The sequence below is a fragment of the Plecotus auritus genome, assembly GCF_963455305.1.
Source record: "Plecotus auritus genome assembly, chromosome: 9".
NCBI lineage: Eukaryota > Metazoa > Chordata > Mammalia > Chiroptera > Vespertilionidae > Plecotus > Plecotus auritus.
In genome coordinates, this window is record NC_137783.1 from 9074037 (window position 1) to 9093601 (window position 19565).

Here is a 19565-nt window from a genome sequence, read left to right on the forward strand (position 1 = left end):
ACTTGTGGTTTGCTTAAAAATAAAAAAGGCAGCATACAGAAGTGAAATTGTTGCAATGTGGGGAGGGGGAGAGATAAAAGTACACATTCACAGTGATTATCCCTAAGGTGTTTTCAATCCTGAGGGTGAAGCATTTTATTGCCAGTAAAAAGCTCTGATAAGTTGAGAAGATATTGCATAATTAGTCAGGAAGTTAGCAATATTTGGCCCAGGAAGGTATAGTATGACTTTAACATTGCATTGTGTCCCATAATTCTCTAAAGTTCAGATTTCCATATTTTAAGAACCTGCTGGGATCCGAGGTGGATGAAGCTTGACAATTCTTTCACAGTCATACTGTTTGCTTAGACTCTCAAAAGATATAGCTGATATAGATTTCGCATACAACTCTGTCTTTGTTACATAAGCTTTCTCATGACAACTGTTAGAAAATTACACAAATTGGGCAATCATTTTATTTCTAAATGGTTTATATTTTTGTAATCAGCAGTTTTGTCAATTTATTTTTCCAGGAGAAAAAATGAACACTTAAAGGGTCCAAAAAGAAGCTAATAAAATTGTTTGATTGTTTTTAAGAGACATTTACAAACTTTGCTCACTTTTTTGAGAGAGAAAATATCACAGGGAGATAAAAACCAGCTCCACTCCCTCCCCTCAGGGCATAGATAAAATTGCTCTAAGAATCAGTCTTATTCTTAACTCATGGGAAATAGCAAAATATCATGCCAACGTAAGGAATATACACCATAACTCAGAAATGCCTAATTATTAAAACAATGACATAGTCATGGTTAGATGTAACCTAGCAATCTTATATACGATGCAACTACATAGTGTAATCATTCCTAATATATATTACATTCGATCCTCACCAAATTAAGCTATGTATAAATGGCATTATAAAATCAACATTTTCTATCACGCTAGTGTCTCCTGTTCCGCTACTGCACAACCATAGCATGCAAGCAACTAGGCATGAGCTGTAAACAGTGAAGTATCATTACCTTCCAGAAATCCAAAGAACATGGAAAGTACATATAGTTCTAAACATCAGTGATATTTAAGTGACTTTCAGATTAAACAAAACTATAGCATATAAAGCAGCTTTGGATATCTCTCAGTGTTCTCTACAAATATGTTGTCGTCACCCTGAAGTTAGGAACCTACAATTCCCAACAAGATCTGTAATGCCACTGACCCCTTGTGAACTGTGGGTCAAGGTTAGGTCACACAGGAGCCTACGTTCCAATGTGAAAGCGGTTTTATATTGTCTTTCCTTTCTGCCATAGTTCAGGGGTTTGGGTCACTAAGAACAGGCTGAGTGGGGGCCATACTGAACTTACTTATCACACGGGAGACTTTCGCTCAGGACACCAACGTGTTCATGTTGGAAATGAGAATTCCGTAGCTGCGCGCCAGCTAAATGCTCTCCTCGGCTTGTGTTCTCAGGGAGATGGTTGGCAGGAAGGAACCTGGGTCAGGTTATAACCTGGGAGGTGTGGCTCTAAAATACTTCCATCACATTTGTGAGGGTAGATAAAATCTAGCAGCTAGCAGAAGAAGGTCAAAAGAAGATGATCTATTCTTTTAAAAATGCAGATGGATCATGTAGGTCTGATCCTATGGTGCCTGGGCAATTAAGAAGTTAGCATGTGAGGGCAGAAGCTGGCACACTGCAGAATCACAATTTCCGCTCTCTTCGGGTTCGTGGTGTTGGAGGCTGTGTTGGGAGAGAGGGGGAAACATTGCTGGCCAGGCTTTTCCATGCTCTATCGGTTCTCATAATGAGTTAGGCAGTTGGCATGGACCACAGGAAGGTCCTCTTCACTCAGAATCCTAATAAACCTCCTGTGACGTTGCACCTACCATCCATCCAAATGGACTCATTTGGGTCTGCATTCCAGTTAGGTGGAAAACAGTCACATTCTCAATCTGACTTTGGGCGTGAAACCGTTGTGTGAAATATTTAAATGCATTGCCTACATCCTACAAAATCTTGCATTTACATGTACAGTGAGATAAAAACAGCATTTAAAGCTGTTGCAATTTGTTCATTTCCCGTTCATATACAAGCGATTTAAGTTTGCTTATGAGGCAAAAACTGTACAATTCTCATCGTTCAGGCATTATAAAATGTCTTTCTTTAATGTCTTGGGATATAAACAGTTGGGTTTATACGAATTACATATTTTTCATCTGCATTAAGAAACAATATACATTTTTTTTTTTCCAGAGAAATTTAAAGTCATCTAGGATAAGCCTAAGAGAGTCATAAAAAATGACTTTTTCATCCATGACCTTCAATACTGTTACTTCTAGAAAACTCGTGAACATTCTTTGGCCACTTGGGTCATTGCCCACTTGGAGGGAACTGTACTTGGGTCCTGGGACCATGAAGAGTTTTGTCTGCAGACAACTCGAGGCCATAGGGAAGCCATTTACAAGGTGAGCAGCACAACGGATACGGGAGGGCTCCGTTTCTCAGACGCAAGTTCCTTGGCGCGTTGAGAGGTGGTGTTTCCGATTCCGCACGCCCGACGTCTTGTCTTTACCATCCGAAGGCTTCTGTTGTGAAACATCTACTAGAGCACTGGCAATTGCGAGGCCTGGAAGACAAGGAAAAGGCCTTTAAATGTTTGCTTAGATCTTTCTAGAAAGGCGACAGTGGTGGCGTAGCACATTATTTTTATTGTTTCACATTCAGGCACCAAACACTGAGCTGTTTATTGGAAGTTATCAAGCAGTGGACCCTTTATTTACGGAGTTTCTTCACTCGGTCACAGGAACTTAAACGCATGGAGAAGAGCAGGGTTAACAAAGGGAACTGGCTCTGACGTCAGACCATCAAATTCAGTGCGTGACACGATACCACAGTGAGTAGTGGGTGAGACCCACAACTTAGTTTCTAAGCCTGGACACAGGTTTGCTTTGGATATACAAGGAATTTTCAATGTCACTAGGGTTTGTTTTGTGTGTGGAACAAAGGTCATTGCATTACAGATTCTTTTTAAAGTTTTAGAGCAGTTGTAGGTTTACATACAAATTGACCTAATAGTGATCCAGGATTGCTATCTAAAGTCCATAGTTTGTTTACTTTAGGGTCCACGCTTTGTGTTGAACAGCTCTATGGGTTTTGACAAATGGGTAACATCCTGTACTCACCGCTATAGCATCGGAGGGAATAGTTTCCGTGCCCTGATAATCCTATACTTTACCAACACATTCCTCCCCGTCTCCTGTGCCTCTGGTCATCACTGATTTTTTTCATTGTCTCTACAGTTCTGCCTTTCATAGAATGTCATATAACTGAAACAGTGAAATATAAGCCTTTACAGACTGCCTTATTCCACTTAGAAATATGCCTTTAAGTTCCATCATATCTTTTTTTGGCTCCATGGCTCATTTCTTTTTATCACTGAGTACCATTCCATTGTATAGATGAACCATGGTTTGTTTATCCATTGAAGGGCATGATGACTGCTTCCAATTTGGGGCAATTATGAACAAAGCTACCATAAACATCCACATGCAAGTTTTTGTGTGAACGGAAGTTTTCAACTCACAAGTCCCTAAGCACGAGATCTTCAAGGCACACGGTCAGCCTATGTTTCAGTTTTAAGAGAAACTGCCAAACTGTCTTCCAAAGTGGCTGTGCCATTTTGCATTCCCACCAGCAATGAATGTTGCTCCACATCTGTCAGAATTTGCTGTTGTCAGTGTTTTGGACTTTAGCCATCCTAACAGGTATGTAGCTGAAGTTCATGGCTGTTTTAATCTGTAATTCCCCAGTAACATTATGTTGGAATCTTTTCATATGCTTTTTTTTGTTATAAATATATATCTCTTCTTTGGTGAGGTATCTGCTCAGGTTTTTTGCCCATTTTTAATGAGGCCGTTTGCTTTCTTATTGTTGTTTTAAGAGATTTCTTTTATATTTTGGATATCAGTCTTTTACCAGATATGTGTTTTGCAGATATTTTCCCCAGCCTGTGGCTTATTTTTCATTATTTAAAACTGGTTTTAAGAAGAAGAAAGAAAGCCAAAGATGTGTTATGCACAGGTGGATATGGAAGAAAGATGACCTATAGAAACTTAGCTGATAAATATTTTAAATATAAGAAAAGGTCCTTGAGTATTATCAGCAGAATTTCAGCACCAAAGTGATCTCTAACTCTCATGGGCAATAAAAAAATAATGTTGAGTTAAACAGTTTTGTCCACTGATTGACAGGAATGTTTGGTAAGGTGTCCAGGGACAGGAAAGAATTTCCTAAATTCGTAAAAGCAATGGCTCAAACAGAGGGCCTGGTTTATCATAGCTACACATGGAGCTCCCTCTAATTCCTGAGTAAAGCATAATGTACCTAATTAGCATACTAAACCAAGAGACAAGACTGCCTTCTGCAAGGGCGTGGGGACTTGATTCTGGATCGAGCTGAATGAATCCCTGAGCCCTCACAGACATCTTCCCAATGCGCTATTAGAAGTCTTCGCTTTTGGATCTTAGCCTATGTAACGTGTCATTAACCTATTTTATTCCTCTGAGGCAATGTATTCTAAGCTGGTTTATAGGGGAACCAGCAAGGTCAGGTGAAATATATGCGGATGTATATGATTACCCGAGTACATGTACTTTTTTTTTTTTTCAAGTGCATTTGAAAACAGAAGAGAAGGTATTTATGGAGAAGGAGAAATTGATGGTGTTAGATGGAAGGGATTGAAAAATTACAGCTATTCCAGCTAAGCTAATAATCTTACATATTTACCTTTAAGAGATGCTGTTAAATAACGTACTCTTTCAGGATAGTAAATATTTCTTAGAAATTATTTAGAGATAATACAAGATCAAAGAGTCAAATTTTAAATAAAAATCTCTTGTTTGACCTTCAAAAAGCACATATGAACTTCTTGAATGTCCCCCACAGATGTTTTAACCTCTTATTCTGCTACAGGAAATACTGATTTTGTTATTTCTTTAAGGCAGGGAGCCTCGCTGAAGCACATCATTGAAGGGAAAGCCACAGACCATGGCTGTGCTAACCCAAAGTTCAGTTCAGGCAGACCTCCAGTTCCCTCAGACCTCCCATCATACTTCTGTCATAATCTACAACCTCCTGTCATCCACTCCTGGCACCATCTTATCCAGAGACAGCCAAATATGACAAATAATATGGATATATCTCCTTTAATGTGGACAGAGACCACTTACACTAATTTCAATGATCACAGCATCCAAATATGAGATCATGTTGTTCATTAAACCATCGCATGACCTAGTCGGAAGGAGCTCTGAAAACAAATACTTTCCCATTTCCATGTGGCTGCTAAGGCCGTCCCCGTTACGGGAGGTACAGTGCCAACTGAGAAGTAAACAGCTGGAGTTGCCAAAACAGGAAATTTTATGCTAATCCGAAACTGCCACTGTATCTCTGTATGACGGGCTATATGAAGTCCGAAGCCTAATTAAAGCAGCGTCTCTCACACCATATCCTGGGTTTACTAATGATTCGTAAGCTTGGAAACATATTCGGTAGAAAATAATAAATCAATAAATCATTTCAGTTCTTAATTTACAAATAAAATTGCAAATCGTGCTTACTTTTAATTTGACAGCTGTTTGTCCTTTCCTCTGAAAATGGAAAATCAGCTGCATTTCTAGATCCTGTGTAAACGGCCACAGGAATGTGGGAAGCCTCGCATTCCTCCCCCAGTGAACCCGAGTGTCCACCATCCGACTCACAGAGGATGCTCAGGGGGCTACCTGCCCAGGTCTAAGCTTCCTGATGGGCCGAGTGAGGTTTTCATTCAGATTTAAGCTTGTGCCCTCACTGCCCCACACAGCTTGTGGCCCACCACGAGTGATTCTGCTTTATAAATCCCGTATGATTACTCATAAGTAACACAATAATCACAATAGCTGCGTGTGTGTGCGCCTAAGTGTCAAACTGTTGGGTGCAAGATTTTTATAACTATGCTTGCATTTCTTCATATTTTAATACTTGGGGAACTTTAAACAACCACCACCACCACCCAAAATTTGCTAGGTCCTCCTTCACCTACAAGAGGGCCTAGACAAGAGTAAACAAGAGAGATAAGGCCCCCGGATGCCTAATGTTCTAGTGTGTGGAAGACTCTTTAAAAAAGAAAGAAAAATTAAAGCAATTTCTATCCTTTCCCTTCAGCATGCTTTATTGTAGAGAATCTGAGTTTCTTAATTTTAAAAAGAAAAACCAAGTCAGTGGCTCCTTCAAAACTATAATAATACCTGCCCCTTCCCACAGTGTGATATTTATATGCTGGTGAGAGAAAGAAAAGACACACAGGCGATGGCAGACCATGTATAAAATCAGAACCCTGGTCCAAGCTGCAGCAACCTGCCCTGGAAACCAGCCCCCTATCTACAATAGCCAGCACAGGAAACCGACCTGCCACGGCAGACTTGTAGCAAGTCAGTCCGCTATCTTACCTAATAATAGACAAACATGTAAACTGACCATACCTCCACTACGCCCACAGCCAATCAGAGTGAGCATGCAAATTAGGAGGGCAAAGATGGCAGCCGCCCAGCTGCTCCAGGTGCAGAGCGGCCAGGCGGGGCAGGACGCCTGCTATGAGAGGGAGGGCGGGGTGGGGGCGGTGAAGGGATCTACAGGAGCAGAGTTCCGCAGCGAAGACAAGACTGCAGACTCCGGAGTCTGCAGCAAAGACGAAGTAGGCAGACTCTGGCCAGAGCGAAGGCCTGGGTCCCGGGTGCCGGAGGAAAACGGGTGCTGGAAGCCAAGGGAAGGAAGGCCTATTGCACGAAATCTCTTCGTGCAACGGGCCTCTAGTCTCTAATAATTGCGAAGTCAAATGATTAGCCGTGTAGCCATGGGCTCCCAATACCCAGGACTTGATTAATAACTGACAGCTTCTGTGAGTTTTGTCCCTGCTTCTACCTTAGGACCAATCAGAGAAGAGAAAATATGCTCCCCTAACAACCACATAGGATGCCCTGCTTCTCATTAGCCTGCCTCCTGCTTCCCCAGGCCAGCAGCCTGGGCACACTTGAGCCTTCCCCTTCTCCCCTTCCCAAGAGTTCCCACACATTCGCCTCTCTTTAAGTCTCTGCCAAAACACAAGCAAGCTACGGGTGACTCCCTTGTTATACACAGCAAGTGGGGAATAGCCAGCCTTTGCTTGTTGTTTGGTTTGCTTTCACACTGATGATGAAGAGATAAATTTAGCTAGAGATTAAAAGAACATGCGTCCATAAAATAAAAGCAACTTAGTAGTAAGTTCTCTGTATTGCTGTCTCAGGCAAAAGCTTTCTCCTGGTTCACATATCCCTGGGAACTGTTTCCGGTCAGCGGTTATCTGGTGATGACCCCACAGTCCCCACACCATAGGAGGAAGTCCCTCCCCCCCGGTAGGATGCTGCATGCCTAGTGGCTCATGCTGGCGCCCTTCGAGTCCCATTAAAACCAGGCCACTCCAGAGGATCGTTTTTTCAAAACGTCACACAAATCATCTGGTGAAATCCACTTACTGTGTTCTCTAGGCCTAGCACAGTTCCTTGTTATCGAAGCAATACAATTAAGTGGGGGAACAATTCATTATTTCAGACTGGTGGGCTAAAGGAATTTCATTTACCATGTCAAGATGATGCACAGACGCTGCGGGCTAGCAGAGTCTATATCAAAATATCTCCGCAGACTCAATAAAAATGTTGGGGGGTTAAATATGTATTGTAAGTTCTACCTTTTTGCACTTGTAGTTCTCGAATATCAGACACTATGGCATTTAGGTTATTTAAATCTGAGTTATAAACCTCGTAAGAAAGCAAGTACCCTCTCTGTGTCCTGTTCCTTTTCCCATGGCCCCTTGGCCACTGGCACTGGTGCTTGCTCACGTGGAACCCCACGGTGGCTGCTCGGGGTCACCCAGGGCAGGGCCGCTGGGAAAGAGGAGGGCTCCTCCGGGGATGTGGATTTCCTCTGGACAGTGGCCACAATTTAGTCATCACTGGTTTGGATGCTAAGAGCTACCACAGATAATTTTGTAAATAAGTAGAAGTTGCACCCAAATCAGATCTTTACCCAGAACCTTAGAAAAAAAAACCCCACAGTATTTTTTCCTAAAATTTCAGAACTTTGTTTCTCAATAACCACATGTAGACGTGCCCCAAAGAAAACGCGATGAAAATGTCTAACAGCTAAATATTTGGACGGCAAATATACCTTTTTAAACCACTAAATTTGCAATGAAAACCATCATGGAGAAGCATCAGGAATTCAGTTATATTTAGAAAAACTCTAGTTTTTTTCCTAATGGAAGTAGAATCTTAGTAGACTCTGGCAGTAACAATTTAATCATAAAATTACCTATGTGTGTGTTTTCTTACAATTATGCAGAACAATTAATAAGTACAGCAATAAAACACTGCACATCCAGTGAAATTGCCTTGAAAGAACACTATCACTTTATATACAAACATAGCACTTCCATTTTACATTTGCACGAAGCCTCAGAAGTCATTCATTTTGGCATGCTCTCCTCCCGCCCCTCTGTCCGTGTAAGAGCAGGCACCACTATATATTTTAATTTTCCAGGAAAACAGCTTCATTAGGCGTGAAAGGTTAATTGCAGGTTTAAGTGGAGCTCAGGGAACGGTGCGGGGTGTGGGGTGAATTGCACAGTCTGCTTCAGGAAGACGTGAATACGTGTTGTAGATGGTTTCCCCCACTGAAATGCTTTACGACCTCATTTACTATCTGTCTTCTTTTACGGCTTGTATTTGTAGTTCTTCTAAACCTTTAATGACTACAGTTTTATTTCACTGTAATCGGATTTAAATGGAAATCCCCTGCTGAGATGTTTAAATGTTTTCCCTCTGATTGTATATAGCTACATACTAGTACTACCAATCAGAGTCTCGGCGATCCTTCCCAGGATTAAGAAAGTGACTTTGGGAAACTTGGATGTTCCATAGACTCTATCTATTGTGCTGACTTAATTGAACATTCAGTGTGGCCACCCTTGCCAATATGCAACTGGGGACGGATGCATAATTAGAAAATATGCATTTCCATTTTAATTTATCTGCTGGAAGGCCAGCACAACTGAAGTCATTATTAGGCAAAACTCCAAAGGTTACATTGTTGAACAAAAATTGAAATACTTTAAGTGCTGAAAACACAGGAATGACAAATGGACTAGTCACATTTGTCTGAGACTAAAGAAATATTTCTCTTCACCTACTAAAAACCAATGACAACTACACCTGCCAATGTTTAAATACAAATGATAATTGTATTCCTGTTATAAATTTGTGTTTGGCCTTTAACACATATTATTTTAAAATTTCATTTAAAGACACACTGTACATGTACTCGAAAATGTAGTCCTGCTCTAGCAGCACAGATGCCACTTTCTATGACACTGCCAAGTCCTCCCTAAATTTCACATGAACCGTTTCCTCATTGGTTAGAATGTGCCGAAGAAATAAGGACCACTACCGTCTCAAGTCATTGTTTAATGCAAATCTTCATGGCTTTTAACAGGTAAAGCTTCTTTTAGATCTTATCAATTCAACTGTTAATCCAATACTAGGAAGTTTTATTTTGAAAAATTTGTGATTTTGTTTTTTAGAGCCACAAACATTACAAGAATCAACATTGTAGCGACCTTTCATAGTTGTTAAATAAATTTCTGAATTACATTCCCTTTTTCTAAGCCAACTGGGAATATATTTTCTAGTATTTTCTTTCTTTAATTGAAAAATCTGATATATGATAATCCCTTAATTTAAGCCTTAATAATCCTTCATTTAACTGAAGCACTTACTGCTCATTGAAGACACTGAACTATAGCAATTTTGCAATAAAAGGAATAATTTTTTTTTATTACTTAGGGACATTGTACTTTAGCATGTCTAGTAGTAAAATGTCATTGGTTGCTTTAAATTAAATGAGATTATATGTGAAAGTATTTTGTAAAATGTATTTATAATATATTATACAAGGTTAATCATTTCTATTATAAAACAGTTACTACTACTACTACTAATATGAAATCACAATAAAATCACAAATGTCCAGAAAACTCTGAAGTCCTAAGGATAAAAAATTCTTTGTGGAGCAAATCACTTCATTCGACCATTATTTCTCGAGTGCCTATTATATACATGCTGGGCACTGCTCTGATCCTTCAGGATTTAGCAGTGAATAAGAGAGAAGACAAAAAAGATTCTGCTCTTCATGGAGCTTATGTTGGAGTGGATCAAGCTCATGTGTTCCTTTGACAGAGTCACTGTGATGATTAAATGGAAAGGGCTTAGAAATGTGCCTGACACGTAAGAGCTCAAAAATGTCCATGATCTGACACAAAACTATATAGAGAGCACCCTGAGGATGCCACTAAAGAAACTACTAGAACTTATAAATGAAACAGTAAAGGAGCAGGATACAGAATTAACATTCAGAAATTGGTTGCATTTTTATGTACCAATGATGAACTATCAGAAAGAGAAATTAAGAAAACAATCCCATTTATAATTGTGTCAAAAAATACCTTCTTACACAATATGAAAGAATAAACTCAAAATGGATTAAGGACTTAAATGGAAGACTCAAAACCATAAAAATTCTAGAAAAGTTTATAGGCATTAAACTCTCTGGCATTTCTTTAGTAATATTTTTGCCTAATATATCTCTTGGGTAAGAGAAACAAACAAAAAAATAAGCAAATTTATTGAATATCCTTTAGTAGCATTCATTCAGTCAGTCATTCATTCAAAACTTAGTATGCCTACTAATTGTGTGGAATGCCAAATAAAGGACAAAATCTGATAGAAACATGGAGTTACCGGCAGCATCAATTTAGACCAACATTGTCAGTGAGGTGTTACGTCCTCAACCCAGAATTATTTTGATGTCTTGTAACAAAACTGAGAACTGGCTCCTGAGGATATAAATGACCTGTGAGTGTTGCCCATTCATTAAAAAAAATCTGAAAATAACTTGGAATTGATTATGGGAAAATAGAAGAATGACAACATTAAACAAAGCATTGTTTATATTGACATTGCTTGTATTATTGGCAATACTACTACTAATAAGCTTGTACACATTTTTAGAGTTAAAAATGCTTTCACATTCATATGTAGGTTGTTCCTTAAGACTGTTCTGTTGGAAGTGGGTCAGAAAGTTATTTTTATACTTGCTTTGCAGACGGCCTAAAAGAGGCACCGAGTGATTGAATGACTAGTTCAGACTCACAGACCTGGTGGTAGTGGTAGGGTCCGAACTTAGGACTCCAGATCCCTTGACTTGCACTCTGTTCACTTTAGAGCCATTGGAAGGAAACTGCTGCTTTAGTACAAATGCCTAGCACATGATTTTTAGTTAAAGAAAAAGAAAAACAAAAACCGGAAGGGGTGTGAAATCAGTTATGGTCAAAGCCGTTACTTAATGCCGATGGTAATAAAGTTATAATTCTATAAAAAACAACTATTGTGTTAACATTAAGTGAATGTTTACTGAATGCCAGGCACTGCCCTAAGTACTCTGATGCATGTTTTACCCACTTATGCAGTAGAAGGGAGTGGGTGACAACACAGGTTATATCCATAAACATGAATAGAGGGCACACTACAGGCTGCGTGGTTAAAGTTGGTTGCTCCCAGAGAGTCATTACTAAATAGCATCACGCTAGGACAAGAAGGCAAGAGCTCCTAGGTTTGCTAACATTCGCAGAGACAAAGTCTATGAAGTAGGCACAAGGCATGAAAGAAAGACAGCCTGGCTCGTGTGGCTCAGTGGTTGAGCATCGACCTATGAACCAGGAGGTATGGTTTGATTCCTGGTCAGGGCACATGCTTAGGTTGTGGGCTCGATCCTCAGTGGGGGCGTGCAAGAGGCAGCCAATCAATGATTCTCTCTCATCATTGATGTTTCTCTCTCTCTCCCTCTCTGAAATCAATAAAAATATTTAAAAAAAAAGAAAGACAGACAGAGGTGAGATCTCTGAGATGGGTGTGGAGGTCAAAACTTCCTGATGGAGATGATCTCTGAGGTGAGGCTGAAAGATGAGAAGTAACTGGTCAGATGAAGAACTCTGGCATGAGGGATGTGGTGTCATGAGGGGAGGGGTCAAAGCCTGGGTGGAGAGCCAGCAGTCTCTGCCACTGGGGTGGACCAGGCCACCCTGGTAGAAAGAATAGAGTAAGAAGGAGAGAAGATCAAGGAGAGGACTGATAATGGAGAAGGGGAGCCTGTGAGGAGACAGGAACATCCAGAGATGTATGAGAAAGCCAGGACTGGGATTCTCCACAGACTTTATAAGAAGACCAGTCAGTGGCTACTTACAACCTGTGCATCCTATTTTTGTTTGCAACAAATAGTCCCCAAATTCCATGACTACTGTAAGCCAGTCGAGTGTGTGGTTTCCAAGCTTTTCTTGATCTGAAATCCAGAATGTCCCTTGAGAGATTTCTCTTGGAAGGAAGTAGGAGTAGGTGGCTGTTAAGGTCACTTCTGTCTTACAAAGGTATGACTGCAGCAAGCCGGCAGCAAGGACCACACTGAATATTAGAAGACAAGCTGTCAACTAAAAAAATGAATTTTAGTATTGTCCAAGGTGATGTTTCTACTCCCTTAAGTTCATAGCAACTCAATATTTTAAATAATTTCAACATTAAAGAATTTGAACATACACAGCTATATCTGCAAAGTCAAATTATTAATTTAACAAACTCCAATAGCAAAATAAATTTATGCCTTTTATATAAAAGTCTCAGATCACAGGAAAAGTTAGATAAAATTATGCAAATCCTCACTTGTAGCCATTTAGAGAAAATGGAAGACAAAAATGCTACCCAGAGTCATGATTTTTTCCATTAATGTTATTATAAATTGCTTAGACCTTCCCAAAAGTTATTACAGATAACTTAATGGCCAAAGGCATTTTAACAAAAGCAGATGTGTCTGCAGCCAAACCGATCCCTGATAAATTTCCTTTGCTGAAGGTAAAGGCTGTATATTTGGACAGTGTATTTCTCAGAACAGACTTCAAACCATTCCTCTGACGTTTGCTAAGTGATCCCGGGCTCCAGATAGTACACATTCTCCCCAGTAATTCATAACGGGGACTTTAAAGAAGGATTTTGTTTAAATGACCTCCTTTAATCTAACAGGATAGACAAAAGCAGCTTTCATTCTCTGAAGCAATTTTGGGAATCTGACTGAGCATGTCCCATAAATGCTAACTTTTCTGAGTGCAAAAAGTATCATTTTACCCACTTTGCCTTTGGGAACAATCACATGGCCTCGGAGCTACTGTAAATTGAGAAGTGTCACAAGGAGTCAGCACTAGAGGGAACCTTTACACTCCGCGGGCGGGTGAACCATGGAGGGAGCTGACTTGAGAGATCTGGAACTTTCTGATGTTATACCCAGCGGGATAAACACGGCCCTGAATTCACTCCACGTTGTCTCCAGTCACAGAGAGAATTCTCACAGGTTGGTTCCACACCCCCTGACTACCGTTTCCTAAGTGATTTGCCAAGTGTGCTTTTACAGAAACAGGTTCCTCATCGGGTGGCAATGGAGCGGGTTAAGAGATGGATGGAAGGAGATGGAAATTCCTATTAGCGCGTGTCATTACAGAAGGCCTACCAGAGAGAATCAGAATGTCATTTGCGGGGAGATGGACGACTTTGCCCACTTTATTAGGCATATTCACTTTGGATGTTATCTATCTATTTTCAGTAAGTGCCTTAGCTGGCAGAAAGATGGAAAAAACTTGCTTTCAGGTCAATAAAGGAAATCTCTTCTGATCAATGGTAGATTAGAGCAGGATCTTCTGAACCGTGTGGACTCAGCTGCATTCTCTAAAGCATTTTCAAATTAGTCTTACTCTGAGGTCTGGGCAAGGGGCCAGCTCACCACCCAGATGCTGCGGACATTCAGCCCAATGGTCAATGACTTCCCATAATTAGAGAATTTATTTATTTAGAAAATAAATGACGTTTTAGAGGCATTATATTTAACAAAGTAGAGAAGTATATATAGCAGAAGTATGGTATTGTCAAGGTTTTTAAAAAGTATATATATTTCATCCGATTTGGTTTCATATCCTTCTACTTCAAATCCTTTATTATTAAAGTTGGAGAAATGAAGATTATAATTTTTATTTGCAAAGGTATTTGGGACTTTCCCTCAACAATGTCAAAGAGGATCTTGAAAGGCAAAATGATAAATGGCTGATTTATCATTGACAAGGTATGTTGAGTCTCCCCTCCTTTTTTTGGTAAAAGAATACCTTTTTACAAGTGTTTTTGACAAACTGGGATCATGATAATCAGAACAAAAGCAAATCCTCTGTGAATAATTGCAGATTTTAGGTAATTATATTACATCCCATTTCACTTTCTGGAGTTGCAAATAGCCAACCAGCTGTTTTTATTTCTTTGGTCAAGTATGAATTAAGCGAAGAGAATGGAGAAGTAAGTAAAAATACTGATCTGCAGCTAATGAGCCACAAGGCCAAAGGACTACCCACTTTTTGCTAAAGAAGTAGAATAATTGCAATAATGGAAGGTCAGTGTACAAAGAAACAGATTCTAACACTCATGACTAGCTAGCTCCTGTCTAGTAGCAATCACTCTGTTGCACGTTTACAGCACCCTTTGCAGATTACAAACCATGTTCTCTAAAATACACTGCATGAGCTGCCTGTGATATATGGCTGTCTTGGTCCAGGACAACTTGCATGGCCTGAACTGGCCCAGCTGAAGCAAGAGCTAAGCCACTTAGATCTAAGATTAAATTTTAATTCACATAAAACCATCAATGAAATTGTAGCTTGCTGACTCCCTTGAACTGTGCAGATCAGTCTCCAGTTATGGTGCCTTCATGGTGTGACTAGATTGTGTCCTGGAGTTTATGGTCCGACATAAGAGGTGTCATACTCAGACTCTATTCAGATGTGTAATCAAACATGGCATAAGCAACTTAGGGGCAAACCTCTAATAAATCTCTAGAATTACTGTGGGGTGAAATAAAGGGTTTAGTAATTTTAACAAATCTGGGGAAAGGCCCATTTCGAAGAGGAACACATGCCACATGAAGAAAATGTTAAAACATGGAGCTCTGGCAGTACAGCCTGAACTGGACATAGCTACTCAACCACAGTCACATCTCCTGAGTCCAAGTACATGAGGAAATATTTCCTAAGCTCCCCCAAATGGCCAATATTGTAACATGTGAGAATCTATACCATATTCTAGGGAAGGATTTCCGTGGCCCCCAAACTTCAAAAGGGGCTTCCTTCACAGGTTAACATTTAAGCTTTCTCAAACATCTATGTTGGTTTGATATTTGAAAAGAAAGGTGAACTGAAAAGAGAAAATATGTATTTTTTTACACACAAAAGCAATCTGTTCAACTTTCCGTCTTTAACATCTTGACATGCGTTTTGTTCTGCTATTTCTCAAAATTAGCTTTACTGTGAAAGTTCATATTAATTATCCCATAATGTAGGCTAATCACTGCTGACATTTTGAAAGAAGACATTAAGGAAGCCAAGATAAAAACGAAAATGTGGGTGAAAAATGTTACATATGTTCCTCATTACAGCCTGCAGTGCTTGCTTCTCCGTGAGCTCATTTTCTCTTAAAGCAAAACCCAACGGTGAGGGCTACTGGAGGCAAGACCAACTATCTGGCCCTCTGACTTACTCAGGCACGGATCCTTCAGCTTGGCACTTCTCTGGTTCTTAGATGGGGAGCCAGCAAGATGTTGGATGTATTTCAGGTTTAATTTCATTGTTTTATTAATTCTATGACTTTCAGTATGACATAAAAAAGATGGCATTAGTATAAAAGATTTACATGTTAGCTTTCTCTTTCTCAGTTTAAATGATTAGCCTTAGAATTAAGTGAGCAGTAAATCTAATCTGGCACCACCTTTTACATTTCATGAACAATGCAAGCATTACTATTAAAAAATCATGTATTTTAATTATACAAAAATTCCTCAAACCCAGTATGAAATACATGTAAATTTAGCTTCTATAAATATTTTCCTTTTAAAAATATGAGCAAAATTAGCCCCTACAGTTTGTTTCTTTAGTCAATATAAAAAGTCAATAAATTCAATAAAAAAATGAAGTTTACCACATAAAAAGTCAAACTTTCTCCTTGTTGAACTGAGTGAAAAACCAAGCAGATCTCTGGCTGGTTTTCTCAGTGGTTAGAGCATGGGCCTGCAGACTGAAGGGTCATGGGTTCGATTCCTGTCAAGGACAGGTAGCTTGGTTGCAGGCTCAATCCCCTGCCCTCCTCCCCTCTGTCTCTCCCCCCTCCCTTCTACTCTCTCTAAAAATCAATAGAAAAAATATCCTTGGGTGAGGATTAACAACAAGACAACAAAAGAAAACCCAAGCAGAAATGCAATTAAAATGCAAAAAGCAAGAGAAAATACTGATTTTGATTCTCGCATGTTCTCCAGGATAAGTATTCTATAAAATGGGGCTTACAGACAGTTATGGCAAAGAACACAAGCATTCGGTGAATTTGTCAAGCCTTTGTTTCTTACAATCCCATTGAAGTGAACTTAGGTCATCTTAAAAATACAAGAGAATCAAGCTCCTACAACACATTTCTAATATCTTATTAATAAAAGATACTTTCCACGCACATAAATATGTACCTATCTATATTCATGGGGTAGTAGACTAAGTCTTAAGGACCTAGAAGTTGTATAATATTCTATTGAATTTATACTGGTACTCTTTGTATAGTCAGTATGGACATGAGCAAAATACTTCCTTATTTAAATAAAAACGGTTTTACTTCCAGTTGCAATGAAAATATTCAAACAAAGCAAAAGTCAGTGATTATCAAAACCTAAATCTGGGGCCCATGGTTTGAGATCATTATAATCAATAGACAATTTTCTTCTCAGGGATACAGAGGACCAGATACTTATGGAGGGACTTTTCAGAGTTTCACACAAGGCAATTAATACAGGCTTCACTCTAGAACATTACATTTTAATCACTTTCTCTGTTCAAGTTACATGAATTTTATGTAAGGCAAAGCTTCTGAAGTTTAGGGTTTTCCTTCTGCCCGTGTTATTAACATTTGTATTTGAATATAGTTCCTTTCATTAACATTAAATCAGTTAGCTCTCATTTATGAAAAAGGACTGCGAAGTTTTACCACAATAGTTTGCAAAGCTTTAATTGGCATTCATGAAAAAAAACCCACAATAAATTAATTTGCTACTTGGAAAGAATTTGACAAATGCATTAATCATGAAGAAACTACATTCAGTTTCCTTAGTTCTCACAAAGCTAGATGTAAGATAAGAGACTACTGTATTAACATTCTGGAAGCAGAATGAGATGTGATGATAATAATGGGGATATTCTTAGAACCCGAGAATTTGAGCTGGAAGGAATCTCAGAAAGACCCTGGTTTAACAAATGGGGACAGAACAATTCCCCCTCTCAATCTGTCTGTGGAGCAGGGCAGTGAGGAGGGATTTAATTTTTCATTTTCTCCTTTCGAAACCACCACCAAAGTTAGAATCAGTCCAGGATTGACTAATTGGCATTTAAATGACTTCGGTTCCTCCCAAACCAAGCCACCTCTCATCCCTGAGGTCCTGAGAGTACAGTTTGAGCCCAGAGATGCTGCTGAATTATAACATGAAACATTTATTGCGGGATTTTGATGTTTTAAAAGAAAATAGCATGAACACAGCACTAAAACTGTTCCCAACACCTACACGGTGCACTGATTCCTCTGACAAGTCAATGAAATACTGTCAGGTACATTTACAGGTTGGGATCACTGTGAAAAGGTTTGGATGGAAGAACATTCAACAGCAATGTACTGTATTGTAAATATTTCTTTAATTTTGCTATTTGTCTTTTTACTTTTTTTTTTCTCAGCATTTTTTCTTTTAGATGCAGTTCAAGTCACAGATCAGCTGTATGATTCCTATGCCACATGACTTTGTTGCTTCCTTTTTAATGTAAATGTTGGTATTACTAAGAAAATACATTAGAAATTACCAAAAGCAATAGTAATCACGGTATTCTCTGCAAATGGTCACACTTTAGTAGTCACGTTTGAGTATTGTTATTCTAATTTTTGACCCACTGCATACATATTACAGTATATACACATTCCTGTGTATGTAGCATATGCCATATGTAAGTAGTGAATATGATACACATATGTTCATTACTGGGTTACATGAAGGTGTTGATATAATAATAGAAACCATTAGCATTATTTGAAACATTTCAATCCTTAATGAAAGGCTTTGACAAGAAAACACTGTGAGCCGAAACCGGTGTGGCTCAGTGGATAGAGCGTCAGCCTGCGGACTGAAAGGTCCCGGGTTCGATTCCGGTCAAGGGCATGTACCTTGGTTGCGGGCACATCCCCAGTGGGAGGTGTGCAGGAGGCAGCTTATCGATGTTTCTCTCTCATCGATGTTTCTAGCTCTCTATCTCTCTCCCTTCCTCTCTGTGAAATATCAATAAAATATATTTTTAAAAAAAATAAAAGAAAAGAAAACACTGTGAGAGCATACAGAACGATCTTAACAAAAAATCTGAGACCTTTTTGTGATTCACACCTGCTGAATAACAAAAATAACCCGTACCCCCCTTTACTGCAGGGTAAAGAAGTGCTCACATCTTAACGTGAAAACAATAACCCATGTGCCCACTTCCTACACATGGACTGTATTTTCCTTGCGCTGAAATTCTAAATTACTTTTAATCCACTTGACCTTTGTTTCTGTAGAAATGAACTTAACTTCTTCTCTTAACTGCTGACTCTTTTCTCTCTGTGTTATTCTTTATGTGAAAGGTTGCCTTATTTCTTATTTACTTATTAGTTTAGATTTTTAAAAATCTGCTCTTATAGTACCACATATGCCAGCATGAAAAAAGGGAAATTTTTGCTAGCGATAATCTTTACTAACTATTGAGAAAGAATGTTATGCTGGAAAAGGGCTATGTTATTTTATTTAAGTATACATAATTTTTATGGTTTATTTATCTTCAGAAAATTTTACAAAAATTGTATTTTCACTAAGTGATCAAAGACAACTCTTCATTGTGTGATTTTTTAAATTGAAACATACAAATCCTAGTTGACAAATTGTAGTGTTTCTCTAAAAGATAAGGCTTAAAATAAGAATAATTTCTCCAGCTCCGGCAATGCCAAATGGCCTTTGAATAGTCACAGGATTTTTTCACTTCAAGTAAATTATAGAGCTGAAATACTTGGTGAGCATGCAGGGCTGGGTTCAGAGAGGTTGAAGCACCATCTCGACCTCCAGCCCTGGGCAATGAGGCTGCGGCAGCCTCGATCAGCTGAGCAGAACCTTGGACCTACTACTGTAGGTGAGTCAAAATCAGTGAGTGTTAGAGAAACATTTTCACTCAGAGGTTTGAAACGTAGGCATTTTTGGTTAACCCCGAATGATCCACAATATTCATTTAATCTTTTTATTTGACAGTATCTGAAAATGTAGAGTTACAAAAATGTTATTATATGTA

The 19565-nt window shown here is 39.0% G+C and overlaps 1 protein-coding gene across 4 annotated transcripts in view; it reads right to left on the reverse strand.

The window, feature by feature from the left end:
- Window positions 1–441: 441 nt before the first annotated feature.
- ATRNL1 (attractin like 1) overlaps window positions 442–19565 on the reverse strand; it is a 485649-nt gene continuing 466525 nt past the window's right edge. For all 4 annotated transcript variants that reach the window (XM_080641695.1, XM_080641694.1, XM_080641692.1 and 1 more), the window contains one exon: window positions 442–2606. In XM_080641695.1, coding sequence (XP_080497821.1) covers window positions 2482–2606 — 125 coding nt within the window. In that variant the 3' untranslated portion in view covers window positions 442–2481. The remainder of the gene's footprint in view (window positions 2607–19565) is intronic.